General features: G+C 32.0%; 1 protein-coding gene across 10 annotated transcripts; it reads left to right on the forward strand.

The window, feature by feature from the left end:
- Positions 1–3,426: 3,426 nt before the first annotated feature.
- On the forward strand, positions 3,427–24,545 carry LOC106074816 (nuclear distribution protein nudE-like 1-A). 10 transcript variants are annotated; one of them, XM_056018928.1, is made up of 12 exons: positions 3,427–3,581; positions 6,796–7,147; positions 7,864–8,017; positions 9,250–9,398; positions 10,255–10,300; positions 10,437–10,527; positions 11,097–11,249; positions 12,442–12,548; positions 13,105–13,182; positions 14,492–14,580; positions 15,568–15,582; positions 20,064–24,545. In XM_056018928.1, exons 2-11 carry the CDS (start codon positions 7,068–7,070, stop codon positions 15,569–15,571), a joined length of 951 nt encoding a protein of 316 aa, XP_055874903.1. In that variant the 5' UTR covers positions 3,427–3,581; positions 6,796–7,067; the 3' UTR covers positions 15,572–15,582; positions 20,064–24,545. The 10 variants fall into 10 exon arrangements, with proteins under 10 accessions (XP_055874903.1, XP_055874901.1, XP_055874902.1 ...); XM_056018926.1 differs by lacking the exon at positions 15,568–15,582 and adding an exon at positions 15,731–15,797; XM_056018927.1 differs by lacking the exon at positions 15,568–15,582 and adding an exon at positions 18,437–18,490.
- The last annotated feature ends 2,519 nt before the right edge of the window (positions 24,546–27,064 follow it).

Raw genomic sequence — 27,064 nt, forward strand, 5'->3', positions numbered from 1 at the left:
TAAATTTTGGTCACCATTCCTTCTTATAGCAGAATGATACAATCTATATGAAAACTGACAATGACGGGATTTTTTTAATCGGTCGTAGGATTGGCACCCCGAAATGACAATTTTGTCTATTTTTCAGGAAATTTTTATCAGTTTTCAGGAGATTTTATTGATTTCTGGAGATTTCAAGGACTTTTCGCATATTTTGCAATTACAGGAGATTTCATGAAGCACTGGAGAATCGCGAAAACCCTGATATTATATATAAGTTATAACGGTTTAATTTAATAATTTGCACCTAGAATTAGCCTTTGAAAATGCGGAGCCCACTGCGACCGCTGAAGTGCCCTAAGTCTGGCCCTGCTTGTTGATGAAGTTAAGTAACTAGTAGGCCTATCGAGACCATCCGAACGACTTTCCAGTGCACATACCAGATGACATAGCAGCCGTTTAAGTGAAAGACACTATTCCATATTAAATGTAATGATCGCTCTATCTTAAAATGTTTTGTTATAAAATTCTCCCCAATTTGCCACGATAAGTAGCACAAAAAGTCAACATCTTTAATTTTTCTCTAAGTAACAAACAGAATATGATGTTTCTTTTGCTTGTTTCATATCTAATTGTAAGTCTAAATCTAGATGTCTGGTAATAGAAAAATGAAAAAAAGCTTACTTAAAAAAAACATACAAAAGGTAATTCTATCATCGGTTTAATTAACATAACGGGGAAAAAACACTAGAAAGAGTGGGAGTATGGGACCCAAACGTCACTGCCAACGCACCGTCTCCACATCACAATCAACCTGATGAAAGCGGTTCCTTAAACTGACTCTAGGTGAAAACATGGGTTAATGTTTTGAAGTTAATATAAAGTTTGATATGACGGTTAGGGTAATTTAAGGAAAGTTTTTATTTTTTTTAAGCGGCCCCCGAAAGGGGAAAAGACGCAATTAGTTTAGTGTGAAATGTCTGTCCGTCCGTCCCGTTTAGATCTCGTAAACTAGAAAAAGTAGTGAAATTCTATAATATTTTAGTCCATTCAAAGTTCTGACGCAACATCTACTTTTTTTCTTTTCTAAAAGCGAAAAATCTAATTTTTAAAATCACTTAGGCCTACGCAAGCAGTTTTTTCATAAAAATACACCACTTTTACAACTATTTACTATTAATGGTAACAAACACTGGAGGCACTTTAGTAGGGGAAACTACAAATTACCATATCTTTAACACATTAATGCAAACGTTTTTTTTTTTACATTTGTATTGCTATGTTAAGTAAGTTCTGTCATACTAACTACTACATTTACACGAAAAGAAATGTTTACTTTTTTTAAGGAGAAATAAATATATTTAGTATGCAAATAAGTTGGGTATAATTTAAAACAACAATTAATAAGTAATTTTTCATATTATCGCGTGAACTACAGGGCAGTGGTAAATATATGAAACACTTAACTAAAGGAAAATTTTTTATTATCTTTTGTTTTTTTACTAAATGTTTTTTTTTCTTTAGGAATTAGAGATTGACCATTTACAAAGCTATTAGATCAATTAGATATTCATTAAAAGACATCAGATAGGCCAGGTTCACATTTAACTTCACATTCACTTTCAACTATCCTTTGGTTTGCTGGGCCGCTGGGGCACCACACAAGATCTGTCAACCTTCTTTCTCCATACTTTTCTGTCATTTGTCTTTGATCGAATTTAATTCTGATGTTCTTTCTGAAAATATTGATACAAAAGAAAAGAAAATACAATGACGATTTTTGATGATATGGTTTTATTGCAATAGTTAAAGCGGGAATTGAGAAATCACAATGCGTCATGTGTAACGATGTTCTTTTATCCGAATAAAATTAATCCAAACAATCTGAAAGTCATTTTGATATCGAACATCCGAGCTTTGACGACAACGACATACAGTATTGGAAATGTAAACTGAGTCAAGAAAGCCCAAACTTGACAGCTGGCAAATAAACAAAACATAGCAGTCGTCGAACGGTTGAAGTTTCTTATTTGGTGGTCCTCAGAATTGCTAGAGCTATGAAACCTCATATCATAGTTGAGGATTTACTGTTGCCAGCGGCCATATACACTGTTCGAGTAATAATTGGAGACGCATTTGTTAGATCTACTCAATTTAGTTTAATCTCCGTGTATCTATTGACAGAATAGCTCTCTGGTGATTTATCGATCAGATAATCATGGAAATTATATAAAACTCTGCCTGTGGTCTCGTCTGTGGCAAAGGCCATCTACTACCTTCCTCAAGGCGTCTCGGTTCTGTGCAAATCTCTCCAACTGTCCCAACATTCTGCCAATCTGCTTAGCATATGATTTCTAATAACTGCGTCATGTATTCTTTAGTATTCCAGGTGAAGGCTAGTATTGTAGTGATGGATTCAGACTTGTGAATGGTGTGGCTCCATCTCAGATATGTATCATCCTGCTTGAAGAATCCAAAGATGTTGCAAATGGTTCACAATTGCTTGTTTACGTGAGGATTGCGATGTTAAAGACAGGGTTCTCTTCTTGAAACGACGCAGCACGTGATGTATTTGATGACAAATGTGTTCATTTCTGACAAAGTAGAACATCTCTTGCAAACATATTTGCAATGTCTACAAAGTTGCTTCAAGTTTTATTTGGCTGTTGGTCAGAATTAAAATTTTTGTTACAGAATGAGTCCCCAAAAGTCATCCAAACTCACCGATGAATATTAGGTAATGCCACAAGAATTACGAGAAGTAAAAGAAAACAATGCTTTCAATTTTGCTTTCAATTTACGTGAGATAAGAGTGTCCACTGCTTTCAAAGCTATGTAATGAGCTTGATGCGTCCAGATGCTATTTCACACTGAAGGGAGATTTCTGTCAAGAGTCAAAATTCTAAAAATGTTTTTTTTTTTATTCGTGTTGAAGTCAAACAGTTTTTAAGAAAACAAAACCACAGTTAAGACGGTGAAGTGAATTACAGTAAAGACCCCGTGTTTGAAATCTTTGTCATATTAAATTAGTTTAATGTCCAACATCTTTGCGGAACAGGATTTTCCAAGTTGTTAAATACAGAAGTAGACTTGATGCAGATGACGACATTCGTTCTGATCTTGTAAAGATTGCCCTAAAATTTTTGAACTGATGAACCAAAAATAAGCTCAACTTTCACAATGACGTTGATATTTTCCCTAACTGGCGCAACAATTTTGTACCAATGTCGAATGCCTTGGCTGTTTACTATGCTCCTATGATTTTACTTTTGGGGGGTGGGTGGGTCGCCGCATAGTGGTTAATTGTAAAAAGGGGTCGCGGAACTAAAAAGGCTGAGAACCGCTGATCTAGATGTACAATCCCGACATTGCTTCGCGATATTGTAGCCAAAGGAGCTTATGCTATTTGGTTCAATGGTTGGAAAGCACCTGGCCATACATTTCTTAAATGATCGCATCACTTCCGCCAAGATGGTGAATTAAAATTTTCGCCCTGCAATAAAAAATAAATATAAACATTGCACTGTATACGATAGGAAATATCTCTAGTAAATAAATACCCCCCTGTTTATATTACGCCAGTCAACCAACTGTTGTCTTAAGTAATTATTATTTTAAATTTGTAGTCTTATTGTTAAAAATAACATCACATGATCACTGTTGTCAGTCACAATCACTGAATCACAGTCACAGTGATTGACTGAGTGAATCAGTGCCAGTGTAACTCACTAACTGTTGAGTGTTACTGAGTGTTGTGAAATAAAAAAAAAACAACAAATTTTACAAATCTAGACTAGTCTAGTCTTTTATACATTTATAAGTCTACTGCTCAGTCTACTATAGATATCTAATCTAGATCAATATATTTAATATTACTTTATTAGATCTATATTAAGTATATTTAAGTATATTATCAACTATATGATATCTTCAGAGTAGTTTTATAATAGTTTTATAATCTAGAAATCATTTAAGTTAAAGATTGTCTAGATTCTAGATGTAGATCTAGTAATAATTTAATATTATTATTTATTATAATATAATAATAAATAAATATTTAATATTATAATCATAATGCCAATGGGTTGTTCCGGATTTCTGACCTACTTTAAGCTAAGTCATGTGAGTGAGGGTTGAACAACTAAGAGGAGAATGTCTTCTTATATTTCCATTGAGTTAGTGTTTGCTCCTCTATTTTTAAAAGATTTTACATTGATACAAACATTTCAAAATATACAGAGTACATCAACAAAGTTTGTGAATGTTCAAATAAATGTACAAATGTTTTAATAAAGGGCCAAAAACTGTTTAAGGATGGGTTTATGACTTAACACATTGCTGATGATACATTCAGTGTCATTCACATACGGAAGATGTTTTTACAAACGTTTTTGCAAGATGAAAAAAAAAAGCTTGGTGTAAACTACACAAACATATATTATATATATATAGGATAATATGCATATTAATTGAAACATTGTTATAGGGTTATTTTCATAAACTTTAAATATTTTTTACAGTTGTGCATTTCATATACCGGTAGTTCCTGATAAATTTTATACACATCGATGACATTAAGAATTATTAAAATGTGTGTTGGATATGTGATGTATTGTTACGTTCTTAAAGTTCTAGCATTTTTAAGAAATTCAATTAGTTACTTTATACAAAATATAATATATATTTCAAAAATGTGTAGACGAAACAGACCTATATCCATTTTACTAAGTATTATAACCATCAATGAAAGGGCGGAGTTAGACACATTTAGCCTGTATAAGAGTAGATCTAAATTTATCCTTGACTATCAGATGTGTTATTTGTTCCCTAGACAGCTCACACATGGCAGTATTTTCATCTTTTATAGCAACTAGTTGACATATATCGACTACACACTAGACAAGGCCTAGAGTTATCCTATTCAATACACACTCTTCTGCTATCCAACTTTTAGCGTTCTACTCAAGTTCAAGCTTGTTTACTTTTGGGCAGAGAGGGAGGGGGTGGATGAAAGTGTTACTTTTTTTTTTCTAGGATTGGTTACCCGAATGCTAAGAACTTAACTGTAAGTGTAGTCTGTGTAGATCAAGAAATCTAGATCTTATATGGCAGACTATATAGGCTAACGCTTTGGTACCTTCCATCAAAGGTTTAATTATCAGTTTTAGTTGAAACTATTAAAAAATGGATCTCTAGATTCTGCTGTTATTAACAAATTATATTTTGGCGCTAATGAATAAATAAACCACTAAATATTGACTTAAAATGCTTCAGATTCCCACTATAAACTAACTGAAACTAAGCACGGCACGCAATGTAAACACAACCCTCACATGACTCAGAAGAAATCTGGAAAAACCCCATTAGCTAGCAAATTTTTATTTGTTATTTATTTCATAATTTTTTATTGTTTATCATTATATGGATTTATGGCCGGATTTGTTCCTAGGCTGTATATAAATATTGCTTATTATTACCAGAACATCCTTTCTTTTCCTTTTTTCTTTTTTTTTTTTTAATTATAATAAACAGGCCACATTTTAACGATCAACCTAACATACATTTTTAGCCCGTGAATTTGTTACAATGCAATTTCATGGCCCTCTATCTTTCTTTCTCTCTCTCTCTCTCTCTCTTTTTCGCTCCCTGGAACCCTCATTTTTTAATTTTTTACCTGCACATCATAATTTCTCCCATATAGACAATTTGAAGGAAAGGCCTACTTCATAATGCACCCTTGACACATACATGGGCGCTGTCATTTTGGGCCCATTGATTTTAGTAGCACTTTTACTTACCACCCCCCAAGAAAAATATAAAAAGTTAGTCCTTCATACACATTCCCCTTTCTACATTTACCTTGGTATTTTGTTCTCTAAATGAAAAGAAATATCAATTTGGTTGTATTGATTGTAATAGTTTATTTGACCCTTTTGAATGTAGCCCGTGACAATAGATCTAGAATCTAGATTTTCAATGCTATTAGAATTTTTATTTTTTTTTTCCAGTTCTACAAAGTAAAATCTATAGACCATTTCTTGCTCTCTCCCTTTCTTTCTCTCTCTCTCTCTCTTTCTCTCTCTCAAAAAAAAGAAAAAGACTCTAGATCTATCAAAATAAACCAAGTACAAACTCTGAAGCCATTTTTATAAATATCAAAACAAAAAAGTGAAATGAAATTCCTCAGTTATATAGATCTAAGGCACTTAACGTAAATGACTTATTAGTGGACTAGTATTAGTCACAAAAACTACTAATTTTTACTTTAAACATACTAGAAAACAGAGCTACAAATCAAAGCCTTTTCAAATGAAAATCTTTTAAATTCAAGATTTTGAAGATCTTGACAATGTTTATCACAGATATTTTTATTTCCTGCTAAAGATGATATTACCACCCTATTTTAGCAGACTAGTTTTCTTGCAGCAGACTAGTTTTCTTAATTGAAGTATGTATTGAATTAAAAATCTATCTAGTAAAGAAGTAAAGTTCCTCTTTCAGACCTTGTGATGTAGATCTATCTTCTGACATTTATAACCCAAAATTTTGAAATGATTAATAATTTATCTTTGAGGCCTTATGGAGGTTAACATAAATTAACCATTTTATTTCAAAAATCAAATTTTAAAAAGTGTACAACTGCAGATTGGGCTTGTTTTAAGTTGGGTAAATATATATTGTAATAAAAGTGTCACAGCATTTGGTGATCTTCTTTTCAAAATCTTGACCAAAAAAAAATTATATAACATCAAGTAACGAAAATATATATTGTTTCTTTTGTGATATTTTTAACAATTTTTTTTTTATTCATTGCAGGTTTCTACTAGAAAAAATGTTCATGTAAAAGATTTCAAACAAGCATACAAAAGAATTATACATATAAGCAAAATAAAAATATCTTTTATTCAATACTTGAATTGAATTTAGTATAGATGTAAAAGGTGTTATAAATTATAATGTAGTAAAAAAAACCCACACAAATTTATTTAACAGAAAAATGACTTAAATTGCTAATTAATTATTTTAATGTTAAGTTTAAAAACTGCTTTACAAGCTGACATTTAAAAAGAATCAATGATTTATAAATAATGGATGCATCCAAAAAATTTGCATCCAAGGATGCAGAGATTGACTACTGGAAGAACCTATCAGAACAGTTTCAGCAAGAGTAAGTTTTTCAAATTCATTTTGTTCAAGTCACAGAATTGTCAAATCTAAAACCTCTTGCTATCACAATTTGTTTTCTTTTTTCAATTTTTTAAAGTCACAGAATTGTAAAAGTTACATTACACTTGCGATCCTAACAGGTTGTAGTTTTATAAAACAAAATACAATTTTAAGTATGATACAAGAAAGAGGAAAGTATTGTGAAACACTGTCTCTGATTCAATCTCGGTGAAGACTTTTGATTTAGGGATATTCAAGATGCCCCTGAGTTCACCCAACTCTAATGGGTACCTGACATTAGTTTGGGAAAGTAAAGGTTGTTATGCTGGCCACATAACATCTTCGTTAACCCTTGGCCATAGAAACATATAACCTTTACATCATCTACCCAATATATTGTTAGATCTTAAAGAGGTATTTTACTAAGAAACACACCCTATAATCAACTCTAGTTCAGGAATAAGAAATAAAAATAGAATGTAGTTTATTTATAGCATTAAACTACAATCATTTGTTTGAAGCGTTATCATACATTTTTTTTAATTTTAAGAATTATCCTCCTTTAATACCATACACCTAACCCTCATTTTATTTTGGTAATTATAGTATAGAAAAGAACAATTCTATTTCATTTCTTGGGAACTAAATTGTGTGCAACACTGACACTGATTGTATCACTTTTGTTAAGTGGTGAACATCATGTTACTTTCTGTTTAGGTTAAAGGAAACCAAAGATGAGCTGGAGGAATTCCAAATTAGCAGCCACGAGTTGGAGCAGGAGCTGGAGACCCAACTGAAACAAGAGGAAAAGAAAAACAAGGAGCTTTCTCTGGCCAATGAAAGACTACAGAGTGAAGTGGACTCTCTAAAGGTAGGATTGCAGTCAGTTGTAATATTGATAACTAGTTAGAGATCCTGTAGTTTGGTCTGATTCTTTAATGTGTATGTTTCTATTAAACTTGAAGTCTATATGCCTTCACCTCCCGGGGTGATGTGCTCTGTGAAGTAGAAAGTGTCACTCATACTGTTGTAAAGTCTTATTGTTTTTTTTTTATGGTTTGCTTCAAACTTCATGGAATTCATTTTCATTTTTGTTATTTATTTAGAAAAAAAAAAAGTGTTTTTCATACTAGTACTAGATTAGTGCAGTATGGTCCAGCTCTCTTGTGCACATGCTGTGGGAGGGACATCTGCCTTTAAGCTCTCAGCAAACTCAACTCAGCTCGAGTTGGGATTGAGCTCCAGCTTTCACCTACCCTGTGTTACCCTGTGGTCCTTGTGCTTGTCTGCAAGGAGATAGATGATGACATTTTAATTAATTTTAAAAATTTAATCCCTTCCTTCCACTGCCAATAATGAATTTCTCATGCATGGCATTTTTATATTTCATGAGTAAAATAATTATTAGATTTCTATCAATGAGGCAGATGATTGAAAGGTCAATTGTTTTTGTGGCAGACGATTAAAGAAGTCAGCACAATGAACAACAGCCTTTACTTTCCCCAACTAATGTCAGGTACCCATTAGAGTTTGGTGGGCTTGATGGCCTCCTCAAAATTCTTAAATCTGGGTTTGAACCCAAGTGAGACTATTCACTATAGAAGGCCTCAACACAGACCTGCAATTTCACAACCTGTGGGCAGTTTAGACCAATAGCTTGTTGCCATGTCACAGGTATGACGTTCAGGTCAGTGTTCAGGCCTTCTATAACAACCCAAGACTCCTCAGTTTAAAAGACTAGTGCTTTTCCAGTGAGCAACCACACCTCCTCATCATTGGAAGCTCTCTTTCATCTCCGAACCATGCAATGGGAAAGCTCTTGCATTCCTTCAGACACTCCAGCAGAAGTCTTGTTTTGTTATTCATTTAGCCTAATCACTTTCTGTAGTGATTGTTTCCAAACCAAGTGCCACGTTGAGGAAGAATAGTGTACCCGGCATTGTTGTTTCCTAAATTGTTTGAAGACTTATAAAAAAAAATTATAAAATAATAAATCTTGTATTTTACTGTTCTATTATTGCTAGATGTTTATGTGACAACTGCTGTACTTTGTGCAATTATAGCAATCATACATTTCCTAAACTATTAATCCAAACACATTAGGAGAAACTTCAGAAACTCCAAGCTGACAGTTACAAAAAACTGACAGAACTGGAAGATAACTATGCCAGAGTAGAAGCTCACAAAAATGAGTTACAAAAATATATCAGGGAGTTGGAACAAGACAATGATGACTTAGAAAGAGCTAAACGGTAAGAAGTTAAAGAGTGCTTCACACATAAGTATTCCTTTCGGTTTGATAATGAACTATTTTTAACTTTTCCTTTCATTGATTATTCATATCATCCTCATTAACCCCATCCATATACAAGTATACAAATAATTTGCACATCACACTGTAGCTGTTATTGTCAAGGTCTAGTCTGAACTCTTAAGCCAAGGGACCTAATTCACTGATTTTTTTTTTATGTTGGCCCTGTATGTATTGTAAATTAATCACTAAAACTGCTTCCAGTCATTAGAATTGAACATTTCATTGTAGTATTGGAGATTTTCAAACATATCACAAAAACTATGAACAGCTTTGTGTGTGTGTGTGTGTGTGTGTGTGTGTGTGTAGGTGGTGTACAAAATACAGGAAGTTCTGATAAACAATGTTTTGTAAAACAACATTTTCTTCACTTTTTTGTTTTAATCTCTTACTTTTGTTTCTAACACACATTTATTTGAATCGGAAGAAAGATACAACGATCAGCTGCTTGTATTGAGATATTGTTAAAATGATAGCTTAGTTGGCAATAGTAAAGATCAATTTAGTATCTTTGATATTGTTTAGTTTACAGTGAATATCTACAAAAGTAGATATTCATAATTGAAATAAGCTAGAAAACTAATTATAAACAATAAAAAAAAAGATTTTCTTTGAAATAATAAATTTGAGCACTCCAGTGTTATTTAGTTGTTGTTTTTTTTTTGTAGCGGCAAGCCCCTACAAGGATCAGTTGGTTCTAGAGATTTTGAGTGATTTATAATCTGAGTTGTGAAATGTTAAATTTGTGTTGTATTTTGCATTACTTAGATCATTAAAAAACTTTTTTTTTTTTACAGGGCAACCATAGTCTCATTAGAAGACTTTGAACAAAGACTCAACCAGGTTAATATTGATTTCTGTTTAAAAGTGCTAATACTTTTATGGCTATCTAGATTTTATGCCTAGCTAAAAAATATGTTACAAGTAGTCTAGCCTATTGCTCCCTGCTTTTTATCCTAACTTTTCATTCCTATTGCAGGCTATAGAGAGAAATGCATTCCTAGAAAGTGAACTTGATGAGAAAGGAGCTTTGTTGGAGACAGTGCAGCGCCTCAAAGATGAGGCCAGAGGTACTAGAATAGACAGTTTTTTATTTAAAGATATCTACCTCCTTCTAATTTATCCAAACAGCAGTACAAGCATAAACAGTGAAAGCAAGAATTTACTGAAAGGTGGCTACATTTTTGTCATCAGTGCATCTACAATAAAGAAATGCCCTTGTACCTTAGAGAATAGATCGCTCCATATGTCCCTCAGAGAGCCCTGCGCTCCATGGACTCAATACTTCTAATGATGCCACTTTTCTCCCTCACAAGTTTTGATTTACAGACTTTTTCAGTACACAGACCAAAGGTTTGGAACTCACTCCCCATTGATCTCAGACAGACAACATGCTTCAGTACATTCAAGAAGAGCATTATGACCTATCTATTCAAAACTTTTTTAGATTAGTTTGTCATTTTAGCTCTTGTGTTTATGTTTGTAATGTTATCAGAGCGCCTTGAACCTAACAGCGCTCTATAAATTAAATTATTAATATTAAGAGTTTCCTTTTGATCTGTGTCTTATTCAAGTGATGTATTTTTACAAATGTTTTTATGAGGTTTGTGTAATAACTATTTTATTTACTTTTTCCAAGACCTGAAGTCAGAAATAGATATTCGTAAACACCAGGATGTTGGCGTGAAAGATGGGGATGCTTGTCTTGGTGTAGCGGCACTCCCTATGCAGGACAGTGGCTATGCTGCCCAAGGTACTTCACCGACTACACCCACTACACCTATGGGACGAGGTATTGTTTAAAGGAAATATTAATAGTGGAAATAGAATAATGTCACAGTGAAAACAAACTGCTTATGCCTAATGGAATTAAATAGTACATTTTTTAAATATAAAAACCTAAATATATGTCTTGGTGTAGCGTCACTCCCCATGCAGGACAGTGGCTATGCCGCCCAAGGTACTTCACTGACTACACCTATGGGACGAGGTATTGTTTAAAGGAAATATTAATAGTGGAAATAGAATAATGTCACAGTGAAAAACTGCTTATGCCTAATGGAATTATATAGTACATTTTTTAAATATAAAATCCTAAATATAAAAAAGTATTAAGGTAATTTATCTTATATAATATTATTACATGTTTTTCCTGAAGATATTAAATATGTAAATAAATACTTTTTTTTTTGTCTCGTTAACTTGTCTCAGAAACAAGTGCTAAAACCTAGCTAAACTATCATCTTTTATCTTAACTCTCAATTGTAGATTCCGCTTTCTCTTTTTACTATGTTAAAATTGCCTTTTAGAAAACAGAACTTAAATTTCTTTGTCCAAACTTCCACACAGTTTCATGTTTGTTGATAGCATTATAACTTCATTCATTAAAGGAATTTTATCATTTATCACTCAAGTGTTATGTTTATACATGTACAATGAACTAGCTGGAGATAGGCAGAATGCAGCTGGAGGAAGGCAGAAGGCAAAAAGAACACAAATGTGACCATGACATTTATATTAAGCTGACTATTGCTAAGTTCATAGTACCTTAATGATCATCTTCTAATTGGAAGAGGAAAAGTGTCTCCAAATGAAAGCCACCTGAGTATAGGATCAGTAACTGTGAAATGGTGTGTCTTCCCTGTGTATAGGAAAAAGAAACAGTATATCCTGTTCTAGATTTGACTTGCTGAGAAAACGACTTTCACTTGACCTGTTTGGAAACATATATGTGTCACATGAATCAAATAGTTTTTTGCATAACTTTAAAAAAGGAGGACCTGTGCATCTGTAGCCCTCTATCAAATGGAGTTTGGTGATGATTTCTAAATTAAGAAATGCTACTGTTGATTAACAACAAAAATTTGACAAATATTTTCAAGTTTAAAATTTCTTTGTATTTAATAGCGTTTATATATGTTCTATCTTATTTTTATTATTATTTCATTATTTTTTAAAATAAGATTTTTTTTCCCCCCTTCTAGTTCCAGGTGCTCCAGGCATTAGTAATGGAATCTCTGGCACACCTTTGACTTCATCAGCCAGGATCTCTGCCCTCAACATTGTGGGAGACTTATTAAGGAAAGTTGGGGTAAGCTTGGTAGAATGTTTCTTGACCTGATAGCATTCTATTAGACGTGGACATTGTCTATTCAACTTCACCCAGTGAAATGTACAGAGCTCTCAGGTGTCTATAAAATGTTTTTTTTTACACTTCAAGGTAATGCTCAAACGGTTTGATTCACTAAAAATGAATATCACAAGTTTTCCATTTTGAGAATTATTCTACTATTTATATCTTTTTAAAATAATTTTTTTCTTTGTGAAGAACACAAAAAAAAACACCATACAGATATGCAATGTGGTCTTTTTTTTTTTTTTTTTTTTTTTTTATATTCGCCAAGCTTTATGTTTTAAATCTTTTCAGAACTTTTGGTTTAGCATGGTATCAATTTCTACACATTCAAGCTATTAATTTTAAATGAACTTTTGATAAAAAATATATGTATAAATAGACAAAAGAAATGTCCAACAACTAAGCTAATAATCTTAAATAAACTATTGATAAAACAATATATGTACATATAGACAAAGGAAATGTCCAACAACTTCACATTACTTATTAATAGTAGATCTTGTCCATTTAGTTTTCAGGAAGGTTTCAGCGTAACTCCATGGAAATTAGACCAGACACTCACCATTTACCCCCTAAACAAGACAGTTTGGTATAATAGGTTTTCTACAAGTAATGCAGCATGAAGGATGCTTCTCTCTTTTCTCATTTATTTTGGAATGGTGGCTGAATTGGAATAAGATAATTAACTGCCTGTTGCTGCTGCAGTGCACCATATATCTTAGTTGGGCATGTTGCCCCCCCTCATGCATTCAACACAAAATTATTCTTGTTTAAGTCTTGTCTGAGGCATTTTGCATCCTGTTTTAATGATTAAAATCATCTGAATTTATTGCAATGATATTAACTTAACCTAATAGTGCCTATCTCTGGTTTGAAAAAAAACTACCCTATATTTCCTAAACATAGAGAAATAACTCCTAATAAAAAAATCTTTTTAAAAATTCTAAAAAATAAATATTATTCACAAAAAAAATAAACACTTTAAAAACATGGATAAATATGTGTAGTTTAAAAATCACACAAAAAAAGTTTTAATACCTTTAGAATAAAACAAGCTTAAAAAATACTATTTTTCCCAGGTAGGCCTTATAAACTGTGAATCTGCACTTTTGTTTCAAACATTTCCATAAGAAAAATAAAAAAAAAAAGAAGATAAACAAATTCTTTTTTTTTTCCTTAAAAAAAGAGACACCATGCTAGACATCTCATTCTCGAGACATGACGAGCTCTTATATGAAAGTTTTAAAAACTTCTGCTAGTGTCCCAACTCATTCTACCACATTGGGCATCCTACTGCAATAGGCGCTATTAGGTTAAAATATTAACTGAACAGTTTTATCACTAATTTGCAACACAAATAGGTGTTTACACATTTTTGTTCTGCAAACAATTTAAACTATTAATGTATTTAGAGCAGTCAGTAATCATTATATTATTCAATCCACAAATGATAAATATTTCAGTAGAAAAAAAAAACAAAACAAATTAAGCTGTAGAACTTGTAATTGTGTAAAAATCCAGTAGATGAAATAGTATTCAATACAATATCTGCATGATTGCACTCTAGAACTATGACTATCAGTTAATACAAATATGCATGATTTTTTTTATTTTTATTGGACACTAAAGCATCTTTATCAGAAACATACATTTTTTGACAGTTCATAGCACTTGCTGGGTGAAGTTGGATAAATTGGCAGCCACATTCTTTTTTTTCAAAGAAATCTGAGCAGTTTCATAGTGCACACTCACTATGCATTTGTGGACAACTACAAAATATTTCTTTTTTAACTTTTTTTTATATACCACTTTGATAATGTTGAAGCACTTTGTGAAGATTGACATTGTGATATATTGCCTATAATTACAAAAAATACCCCACCTTCTATCTGTCATAGGCTCTAGAATCAAAGTTAGCTAACTGTAGAAATTTTACCAAGGATGAACCTCGCAGCAAAACTGGTACAAGTCCGTTAAATTCACCCAGGTAAATATTTTCACTGGTTTGAACTTCATGTTATCATTACCTAGCAAATGTGTCATGTTACTTTTGTATTTAAATAATGAGATTTTGGGGTAAGCTCTCGGGATTAAAATAAACATTAGTTTTCCAAAAAAAAAAAGACAATAATCATTCACTTAAAAAATCATAGGATTTAAAATCAAATGATAATTTAAAATCTGATGGGGGAAAATGTTATAAAATAGTTTTAGGTTATATAAGGAAATGAACTGCACATTTATAGCCATATATCCAATACTGCACTATATCAAACAAAATTAATTAAATGCCACTAATTAATTCATTAATTGGTTAATTTTTAAAATTAATTCTTGTTTTGTCAGGGATAGTGAATAATTGTGCAAATTTTCAACTTGATCCAAGCATGGGAAATGTAAAAAAATAACGTGTACAAAATTCTACCAGACAGACGGAGTAGTTGTAAAAATTGGCATGTTGGAAGAGGGCTAAAAACAAGCTTGCTATTAATTAGGTGAGAAACAAAATGCATATCCTGCAGAACATTAGAATCTTTGTTTTGAAGTCTGCTTTGCAGTTATAGAGATGATTTGTCTTACTTCAACAATTACTCAGGAGATGTTTGAGTGTCTTGTATGGCCATAGTTTAGATAATGCAAGTACAGTAGGCAAGTTGAAAGGACTGAGTCTAATACTTCTGAATTATTCAAAGTTTAATACAGAATGGCCACAATTGAGTCTCTGTTGACACCTTGAAGTCTTAATGCCAACCGAATAAAATGACAAATAAACAACTAAAAACTTACTATCTGTGACATCACTAAATGTTGCGTTCAAAGTTCGTCAACTATTGTGCATCTCTAAGCTTCTAAGCTAAATAAGTACATAATACTTGACTAAAAAAAACACTTAATTCCTAAAGTTTTGATAACTTTGTAGTTACTTAGACAAGGTCAGTTAACTGGATTTGTATTTTGTTTCTGAAACCTAAAGGTGATTACAGCAGAGGTAGTGTGTTTATGTTTTGTTGATTGCTCTGAATACCTTGGACGCATTTTTGATATCACATGACTGGAAGATTGGCTTTCATTTTTTTTTTTAAACTGTTTTTTATTGCCTCTTTTGACAATTCTAAGTAGACTGCTTGTTTTTCCAGGTCTGAGCTTGTTATGGTTGGCTCTGGGATAAGGACAAAAAGGTGTTTGACTCTAAATGCATGAAAGGTGGCTCATTACTTGACCTTCTTTTTTTGAATGTATGCTTACTGTTAGAGCATTAATGCAGTGTTGTACCTATACTAGACAAGCATTTCTCAACATTTTTTTTTCTCCTTTATCAATCCTTTTTTTTGATCGAAATCTTAATTTTGTTCTTTGAAGAAACTGTTTGTCACTTCTAACATTAAGTCCCCCCCCCCAACCTGTCATCAACTGCCACTAACTGTATGCAGACTACATGTTGAGAAATGCTTATCTAGATGTTTAAGTGTTGTCACAGTCACAGGCTTTGCAGCTCCACGCCTAGGAGACCTCAACTCTACGCTGGCCACTGATCTCAGTCTGGATTTGTTTGTGCTCAGTCTCTTGGTTGCCAAGTTGTTTACATTAACTGAGCTCATGACTGGGCGACATGTCTTCTTGTGTGGGGAATACATTAGAGAGACCGAAATGTTATGCTCTGTTAAGGTCACCAAAGGAACTAGATGTAATGGTGAACCCATCAAACCAGAACAGATTATTGGTCAAACATTTGCCAGACTCAAAAGGCATGACTTTCAATCCAGAATACAGCCCATACGTTGGTTTTGAAAGTCTGCAAAGTTAATTTTTTAAGAGTTTGTAAAATTATGTGAGAAAAGAATCTGATCACAGAATATTTTTTTTCTTACTATAGATAGGGCTTAGAGAAGTAAGAGTGTAGAATATTTTATAGATTTATTTCCATTAGATTTTCAGATACGGATTGTGTTTTTATCTAAGAAGTTTTATAAGTAACTATAGTTGAATTCTTATTTTTTTAATCTCAATTTTTCTAGATTCTTTCACAAAGACTAAAAAAAAATAAATCAAAATTGCAGTAGGCCTATTTATCTTTACCTAATTCTTTAATTTAGAATTTAAAAATGTGAAGATGTTCATGAAAAGTCTATAAGAAAACTCTTCAATATTAAAATGACATTTATTGAACCATATAGTACCGGGTATTCCAAGGAATTGTGTAGACTCAACTTTTGACTTGTGGCTACATAGTTAGTTTCAGGGGAAACAAATTTAAAAGACTTGTTGTGGTTGTAGCATCTCTCTTGAGCCTTAGTGGTGTTTGAACACACATTAACTGACTCTAGCCATGCACTGTTTGTAGTTGCTGTTTGCTTCACAAGTATCATGTAACACACACAGTGCTGTGTAATCTTCTCTTATCAAAATAAGAGCATGACGTCACAACTTGTTTTGGGTGCATTGCTCTTGATTTTTAATTGACTACATTGAACACGTTTGAGCCTGCGATTTAATAGTTATAACAATAATTAAGTCAATCCTAAATGTAGAGAAATCACTGTAATTAGTTTAGTTAGAAACACATCTTTGGGTGATATTGCTGAAATTGTTTTTCTTTATTGTTTTAATTCTACTATAAATATTGAAGGTATGCCCCCCCCCTCCCCCCCCCCCTTTTTCTTTCATTTAGAATATCATTTATTGATAATATGTTTGGTTTAGTCAAATAATTGTTCTGGGCGTTGCAAGTATAGCCCACAACAAATGAAATGTGATCATGCCAAAATCAAATTTTAAGCAGAGTTAGTCATGTGACTGCAGTTATAGATACATAGAGCATAGTGCTGCATTCTATAGCATTAGGATAACTAGAAAAGTATTCTTAAAAACCTGTCTGACTATAGCAATGCTGCTGTCTAAACAGAAAATGACCCCAGTGTCCTCACTTTTTTTCATTTTTTTTTGTTTTCCTTTAAATAGTATTTGAATATCCTTCCACAATGTGATAGTTGTCCTTCCTTGTCACTTTGGGAATAAATCAAACTACCTTAGTAGCTTTCTAGATTTAAATCAAACTACCTTAGTAGCTTTCTATATTTAAATCAAACTACCTTAGTAGCTTTCTAGATTTAAATCAAACTACCTTAGTAGCTTTCTACATTTAAATCAAACTACCTTAGTAGCTTTCTATATTTAAATCAAACTACCTTAGTAGCTTTCTAGATTTAAATCAAACTACCTTAGTAGCTTTCTACATTTAAATCAAACTACCTTAGTAGCTTTCTAGATTATCTTTTTTTCTAAGTTACAGTCAGCAAAATAAAAGAAGATAATTGCATCCTTTGAGTCTTTAGGTTAACCTAAACTCATGAAATGCAGAGGGCCTTATTATCTTCTTTTTTTGGAAGTAAGGTCTGTAATCTTTAAGTTATTATAACCATTTTAAAAATATTATTATAATATAATATTATAATTATATTGTGTTATATTAAATTACTATAATTATAATATTATAATATAAAATAATATTTATAATATATTATTGAAATATACTGTTCATTGAGTGAAACAATAAGATGATGTTTTAGAAACTTGTAAGAAGCAGAATAATAATAATCTGTATCTGTTGGGGGAACCATTCTAAGATTTGCATTGATTTCAGGAACCCTTTGAAAAGAATTATTCTGTTAGACCAAAAGTTAAAATAAGTAGAGATTTTAAAATGTTTGGATTCTGTTATATTTTTAAACCAAGAAAGGCGTACCTTGAGGCTAAATTTGTTTGACACTATTAACCAGTGTTAGGCCAGCTGGTAGTTTAGCTTCAAAGCATTTGTTACATTTGATTTCTTTGTCAACAAATAGAAAACTGAGAAAGAAATGTGTTTGAAGTGGAGCTGGAGTAAAACATTGACACAGGTCTGATTAGTTACATGGGGCATTGTTTAGTGGAGATTTTATTTGGCCAATACATCAGTTGATGTAGGGATTGTTTTGTTCATTGTTTTAGTTTTGTTTTCTTGCTTTTTTATGGTTACAGTGTCAACAAAAATATGATTTAAATTGTCAGAAAATCAAGAAGAGTGTAGAAGTACAGATATTGATTGACTTATGTCCATTTGACTTTGCGACTACAAAACAAAAATGAGAGCCTTCTCAACTTATGACCAAATCAAGTTATGACTGGTTTGTTGGAGCCAATCATGGTCACCTTGCTCAGATGTCACTTTTTTTTTAATACTTTGGGAAACATTTTAAAAATGCAATAGTAAAAACAGTAATACCGGTAGGTTAGAGGCCAAATACACTAACTTTTATTTAAATTGGCCAACCAGCTTAGTTTCTATAGAGTCTTTTGAGGAGTTAGGACTTGCAAAGATCAGTATTCAGTATTGCAATATTTTCTTCTAATAAGTGTGAATTTAAAAAGATTCGTTCTGGGGGAAAGGAAGAAACATGTACCAGTGATAGAAGACACAAGAGATGTTCAAACATTAAAGTATCTTAACACAGTTTTAAACTTGCATTTCTTAATCAAGCTCAACAAAGAAAGATTTAGGCTATTATGTAAATCATCCTTACCACGCAAACAAACTGATTAGTGTTTATTTATGCAATAATTAAACAAAACCCAACAGATTCATGTCTCAATTTGAATCAGGAGAACTAAATTATGTATGGTAGTAGGGAATAGCTGAAGAAAACAGCATCCTTTCTTCTTTTTTTTTTTCCTTGGCACAGACTGCAAAAAAAAGCGTACAGCTCAGCAGCAAAAAGCTGGCTGGAAGAAGAATATCCCAATTTGAATTGTTTGATTGTGACTTTACATTGAATGTTTACTGTATTTTTAATATTTTTTTATTAAACAATTATTTTTGTTTAGTATTGGTGTGTAAAAAGCCTTCTTGTAAATAAATTTATTTTAGGATAATAAAGTTTTAACAATAATTATTATTATTCTTATAAAGATTTTTTTCTCAACACATAAGAAAACTAAAAATTAAATTTGTTTTGGTTAAACTTACAACTTTGTGTTCATGAGCTTCACATAGAGAAGAAATATTTAGCAACATCACTTTTTCCTGCGGAAATTTAATCTTTATCTTTTGCAGCTTTATATTTTGTTGCCTTCTAGTGTTCCTTTTGGAGCACTAATTAGGAAGGTATTAAAGCATTGCATTTAATTTTTTTTTTTTTTTTTTTGTTTAACTGTACATTGTATTTCTTTTCCATATGAATTAACTTCAAGATAATGATTTATTTTACATATAAAATTTCAAATTATATTTATCTAGTTAAAACTAGTCAGGTACATAAATGGTCCAATAGATTGACAATTTTTATATTCACTAGATCTAGGTAGTTAAAGTTACTAAAGGGACTAAAGTGGATTGTCCCATTTTACAACAAAAATATTAAATTTAAAAAAAAATTTGAATCTGTAAATACCTTTGCACAGTTATGGATGCAATTATTTGTTTATATTTTTCAGGACTGCTCGACTTAGCCGAGGCACATCCCATTTAGTTCAACCCAGCAAAGTCAAACTGGAAGCATGAGGTTGTGGCACTCACTTTTATCTCGACAACAAACGTATCAAGTCCATTCAAGTTTTAGCCTGTTCTTGAAGGAAAGTGTTCTAACTGAGTGGAGCATATAACAGATTTTCCATTTTATGTGTAACTATTGATTGGTGTTAAGTTATTATTTTTTTTTAGCATAAATTGACATCATTTATTGAAATGTTGGATACAGCTGAGGTCTGTCTGTGTTACAAACTATATTGGTGCTTTTTGAATATGACTGTGTTTATTAGAAAGTATCTTTATTTATTCATAGCATTTACTTTTGTATGACATTGTAGAAAATCAAAACTAGTTGTTTTTTTTTTTACTTTGTCTCCCTTGTAAAAACTTTTTTTTTCCATTGAGTAGTAGTACACTAAGTTATCTGCCAGTTAGGTTTAAACACTGATTAAAGAAGTTTTGACAGAAAAAGATCTTGTAGTTTTGAACAGATAACAATAGTGATGATTTTTTTTTTTTCATGTTCAGCTGTTAGCAAGCTTACTTTGTTTTTAAAAACATAACAGACTAGGCACAACTATTTATTCTTGTACTCTCAGAATATCATTAGCTTACACCAAAAGTAAAAGGCATATAGCGTCAGACAAAACTTAGAAGTTTGTAGCAGTTTGAACCAATGTAGCGTCTAGTCGAGAATTTCATATCAAAAAACTTGTACACAATTTATTTAAGATTTTTGTTTGCTAGCCTCTTGGAGGTTAAACCACATTTTTGTAAATACACTCTGTTTATATAGTCGCCAATGTTATCACACACATTGGTGATTATTTATGGATAGATGTCATGACTCTGACATTACAGTAGATTAGAAATTTAGAAATGGAATGACAAGAATGTCATTAGAAAATGTGCAGTGTTGGAATAATAATACTAAGGCTTGCGAGTCTGAAGATTAAGGAGGAGCGCAGTATTTCATGTGGCTAGGCAGTCCCAGCTCTGTCCTACATGTTTTGCCACATCTAGCACAGACATAACCTTTGGAATTACAATTAAACTAAAATTAAAGGATTACTTAATGAACAAAATCTATGAATTTTTTTCCCCTCAAAACTAGAGCTTGTCTGGCAACTGTGTAGTGGGACAGCTCTTGTCAGGTTGAAACCTTGGGTTAGTCCTGTACAACTTCACTTTGTATTGCTGAAGATGAAATCCTATTGACGCTGTATGATAAATTGATACTTAGTAGAGGCTGTTTTTTTTAATATATTTTGTGAGATCCCTATTGGTGTTCTGTCCATCTTCTTGGGGTATTAGTTCCAGTTGAACAGGTCATCAAGCATGAGAACAGTTTGCCTGCTTATTCAAAACTGTTCAAACTGTTACCAAATGACTTTCCAACTTAGTTTATATTGAAAAGAATGCCTGCTTAATCAGACATTTAGAAATATCAACTGAGATTTGGACATATAAACTGATCTTTCTGCAAGACCTACTCAGGAATAATACATTTTAAAAAATATTTTGGTGTGGGCTAAATTCTTGTTGTCATTAGGAAATCATGGCATTGATTCTGGTTGACATTTCAGTTGTTTTACATTTTTGTTTTAAATAATGTCATTTACATTCTGTGTGTCTTATATAGTTTTCTTTCTTGTGGTTGAGTCAACTGGTAGGATTTTCTTTTAGACACACTTTGTTTCATCCATTTTTCAAACTGTTCCCAGCCTTGGCTCTTGTTTTTTTCTAAGTTGTTTTCATATTTTCCAACTCTGAACTTTTTGCTTTTGGTCTTTAAGAATGTTTGCTTGGCATTGTTAATGATTTCAAATGAGATGTTGGTAGCATTGCAATGATCAGGTTATTGTTGTTTCATGATTGGATTGCTGTAAATGTAGTGTAAGCTACCTTCACATTGTTATTGTCTGTGTGATATGTCTGACTCCACAATTAAGCATAGAGAAGTCCTTATATCATTATAGTACTTTTAAAGTTTGGTATTTTAAATTTTATCTTTAGATTGTAGAAGAAATGTGTTTTCCTATCATAGAGCATTGTGTATCCTTTTAATGAAGCAGACTGACTAGATACTAAATGCTCCATTAAAGAAAATGAAAAGGGCATTACTAAGTCTGAATTCTTTAGATAGATATGTCTGTATGTAGGTCCTACCCCTCTTGTCTTCTTACAGAACCACTTTTTTTTTTTTATTGAGGTGATTAAAAATGTTCTAGAAACCGCGAATAGTTGGCCAATTAAAGCTGTCATTTAAAGTGAAGTGATATTTATAACATAGATACTTCAGCAGCAAAATTCTTTACTTTTAGACAGAAAGTTCATATTTTTGTTGATGAAAAAAAGTTCTCATTGCTACAAATGTGTAAAAATGTTTTTGCTGTTGGTAACTATCTGAAGTTAAATTATCTCCCTTGTTTCACGTCTGCTCAAAGCTTGGAGGAGAGTGTTGTCATTTTGAGCTCATTTTATTTTTTGTTTAGTGCTCACTGGTTTCATATACATTGCCCATATTTGGAGGTTTATTGTTGCATATTCCAGGTGTCTGAATCCCACTGTTGATGCAAAAGGTAATTGGTCTATGTTTTTCCACTTAATATTACTTTATAGGACATGCTTTTAAAAAAGTTATGATTAATAAAATCATGCACTCTATCAGCTGTTACTATTTTGATGTTCAAGCCTGTCACTGCGCTGTAATAGGTATCAGTTGCAATCTTTTTTGGTGTTCAGGCTTTTACTGATGAACTGCAAAAGCAAGATAAGCTAAGTGGCTGGGGGGATAGAACACTGGAACTCAAACAAGATCAGCAGTGTGGCTGGGGGGATAGAACACAGGAGCCCAAATCCTGTCCTTTATCCTTTAGGTTTCTGCTGACTTTGTTAGCCAATGACTACAGAAACAATCTGACCTGAAGTTAAAAACAAAATGGCGTGCTTAAAGCCACAATGAAACATGATGTAAAAAGAAAAGCATATGACATGAAAATGATTTACCAAAATGAAGATCGTTGAGATTTGAGAGTTTTCATAAGTTTCACCAAGACAAGTGCATTTCACCAGATTAGGTCATAACCATTTGTCTCGAGAAAATCAAATCTGAATTACTTTTTTTTTCTCATTAACATATGTTAAATTTTTTAAATATTTTTTTTAATGACTTGAAAACTGAAATGTGCCTAAACATATTTTTTACCTTTGGCGCTAGACATAGTAGCAATAGGAAGTGAAAGTAATACATCTGTTCATGTTTTCTAAATTTGGTTTCATTTGTGTCTAGACAAAGCTATGCACTACATTTACACCTCTGAATGGGTTTTTGTTTTTTGAATGTTGCATTTATATAAATATGTCTGTTTCATTTTCTGGGTTTATTTTTTCATTAGTGTCTAGCTCTTCCCTTTCAATGTCTTTTGAGGAACTAGTTCAACATTTTAGAACCAGGTTGGAAAAAGGCTTTAGGTCCATCTAGACATTGATATAAGACATATTTCAGATAAGACACAACTAACTTTTTCACTTTTCAGTTTTAGATTGAGTCAATTTAAATTCTGTACAAAACTATTGGTCGTGAATGAGGCGTTAACTATTAATATTATTCAAATCTTTTGTTTCACACTTTGCTGAACAAGGCTTTGTTTGGTCTACTGTGTAGATCTACCTTGTTGATATTTTTGAATGTACATTGACTTTATTTGAACATTTTGGAGTCAAAGTTTTTTATTAGTTGTTGAATTTTTTTATTTTTTTTTATAGGATATTGAAAATAAACTTTTTTTTACTAAATATAATATAATATACAATACTCTAAATGTACTGTAAGACTTGTAACATTTTAGTAATTAGAATTCAACTCTAAATGCACTGTAAGGTGTTTCCTTTTAGAGAAATGGAAAAATAAATTTTAGAGGCTTAAGTAATTAATTACCTTTTTTTTTTTTTTTTTTTTTTTTTTTTTTAAAGAAATGCTTATTTGAGAAAATCCTATGAGGATACTAGAGAAAGGGTCAACATATTTTCCCCCTTCAGCTATATTCTTAAATATTGATCTACTTGTTTGGTTCCAGCACTTTATCATTGGAATGAATCCTCTTACAAGTAGATGTCACCATTCCATTGGTACAAGCTTTCTTATGTTGTTAGTTTTAATGTTAATGTGATTTGTTTGGGTGTACTAAGAGGAAGCCCTTGTTTGAGTGTAGATACTCCATAGTTTGTACAGAAAGCTGCATGTATATTTGGATTTGAAACACTTAAATGTACAGTCTCTGTTGTTTGTTCATGTACCGGCTTGTTCTTCAAATACAGACAGTTTTTTGGTGTTTTACTGGAACAATTGGGCCTACATTGTGGTCAAATAGCATAAAATGTGTGTACACTATAACCTTTGTTATCATGTCTGATTTGTTCATTTCAATTAAAACTATGTTGAAAAAGTTTTGGCTCTGAATTGTTGCAAAAAAATGTATCCCAATCCTTTGTGCTTGCCTCAGATTAAACTTTAGGGGGAAAACAACTTTTATTAAAACTTACAAAATAAGGTAATTTGAGATTTAGTATGAATAAAATTATGTGTCATTCTACTTAAGACTAGCACATGACTCATAAACCAAATATTCCAGAAATCAGTTCCTAATCAGAATTTTCTACTTACATGTCCCAGAGATGTCAAAGTCAGAGCTGGCTATTGTAAATTCCACTGTTGTTTACTTACTAGTAGACTTAACAGTTGACTTTGGTCTGCAGCAAGTCTTCCTTGGAACAAAATATCTAAGCTAGTGGTGTCTGAATTGTTTTGACCTGGAGGCTATATACAAGAGTGTCAGTGTCACATTACTGAAAAAAAAAATGTGTAGTCCAACAGAACTCTCTTTCACTTCATTATGCACCATTGACACAAGGAGCCAGAAAGCCCAAGGGTTGGATATGGCCACAGGCCATTACTGATTTAGGTGATATTGAATCTTAAAAAACTGCTGCTGTACCTTTCTCATCCTTTTGATCACAGATGTTAGTAGTTGCTTAATTGTTGTCTAGGGACGACTAAATGTAAGGTTTGATGCCTTTCAGCTTTCACGGCACAAATTGAGTTAAAACAAATATCCAATGAAAACAAACTATGTTGACCAGAACAAATATTGAAATGTTTGGTCATTTATAAGTCAAATGATATTACTAGCATTAAAGGTTAGTCTTCTTTGTCAAGTATGCTTCTATATTTGATCCATGTCCCTTTCCTTGCATTTAGTTGTGTCTACAATATTTATATTGCAGAAGCTAACAGCAAAGCATGTTGTAATAACTCTCTATTGGCCTGTGCAATAGATTGTATTTGTAAACATTGTCTTCTGTGTACATATCTTATATTTAGCTTTAAAGGAAAATCATTCTTGGCTTACAAAAAGCTGCACTATTGATGAGTTATTTAAGGTGTATAAGTTCTTGGTCTTATTTCAACCTACATATTAATTGAACATTAATATTGTTTTTTGGGAAGTGGGGGGGGGGGGGGGGGGGGAGGGGGCTAACATTTTTATCCTGTATAGGTGGAATATTTGTTTCTTGTAAAATTTTTTGTTCCTTTATCTTGACTTTGTTTTTGATTACCAGACTGGGTTAAGAACAAGAAATTAGAAATGATTCTCCTGTAAACACTTTTGTATATAATTTTTTTTTCTGTGCTTTTAATACATATAAGTATGAATTTTTAATAAAAATCAATACCTTGTAATTATACATACTTTTTCATAATTATTATTTGGTTGGTTTAGAATTAATATGCAGTGAACTATTATCAGCCCCATAAAGTTAGAGTGGGATGTTTGGTTGAAAGGCTTAAACCGCTTGGCTACCTCTCAAAAAGGCTCTAGTTCAAGGTCCAACTAGTAAAAAAAAAACCTTCTTCCAAGTTCCCCCCTCCACCCAACTGGTCCACAAAAGAGATAGGGCCAAAGCACTCTGAGCATGCTATAAGCATGAAAGTTGGGCCAATAGCTATTAAAAAAAAAAAAATACCTGAAAACTTAGATTTCCCCAATGACAAGTATGATAGAGCTTCATTCACTTTTGTGGTGCTTATTTGTTTACTTAGCTGAAGTCAATAATTCTTTGAAATTCTATTCATTTCAAGAGGATATACAATTGTGCAACCTTGGGTGTAAAGGTGCAAGTTTTGGTACCGAAATCCTTATCTTCCTGATAATTGTACATATCCTTTCAGAGGAGGAGACCATTTATGAATAAGTAACATTTTGTTTGCTATAGTGACCTCTATATTGTTTGTGAGATAATCTTTATAATTAGCAAGTAAATTATTTGAATAAATGGTCGAATTTTGGATGGAATGACCAGCCAATTCATCCAGAAATGGTCTCTACTGTTTTTTTTTTCTTTTTTTGGGCCACTGTATTATTGATTAAAAATCATTTGACTTTCGTTTGTATAAACTTTTTGTATATGAATAATTCAACGTTGAAATAAATTCTAAACTAAATGATGTGTTTACTGTGCTAATGAACAATTTTAATTTACGAATAACTTACTTCTTAAGGTTTAAACAAAAACCTTTCTCCATAACTAATATATATCTTTAGGTAACTCGAGATGCATAAATGTATATATATATATATACAGTGCTTTTTTTTTTGTAAAAAAAAATAGGTGCCGGTACTCAGTGATAAATTGCCTACTTTTAACTACTAATATATTAATAATAAATGTTAAAATACAAGAAAAGAAATATTTTTTTCCCCACATTGAAAAAGGTGGTAGTACACAGTACCAATAATTCTTTATAAAAAAAAAAATCTGACTTAAGAAGTTAAACATGCTTGGTGTCACCCCTCAAAAAAACTTTTTTAATGGCTTGACCAAATGTTCTAGTGAATCCAACAGAGCAACTACCCTAATAATGTTGCTGAGATAAAAGTGAAGAAGAACTACAAAGGAGACCAAA

This window comes from Biomphalaria glabrata, chromosome 2 (assembly GCF_947242115.1).
Source record: "Biomphalaria glabrata chromosome 2, xgBioGlab47.1, whole genome shotgun sequence".
Taxonomy (NCBI): Eukaryota; Metazoa; Mollusca; class Gastropoda; family Planorbidae; genus Biomphalaria; species Biomphalaria glabrata.

Bases quoted from the DNA above. Each gene is read 5' to 3' on its own strand.
- LOC106074816 (XM_056018924.1), top strand. From the start codon at position 7,068: ATGGATGCATCCAAAAAATTTGCATCCAAGGATGCAGAGATTGACTAC. The intron at 12,549-13,104 runs GTAAGCTTGGTA...TTGTCCATTTAG, and splicing joins ACTTATTAAGGAAAGTTGGG to TTTTCAGGAAGGTTTCAGCG. The intron at 13,183-14,491 runs GTATAATAGGTT...TATCTGTCATAG, and splicing joins CCCCTAAACAAGACAGTTTG to GCTCTAGAATCAAAGTTAGC.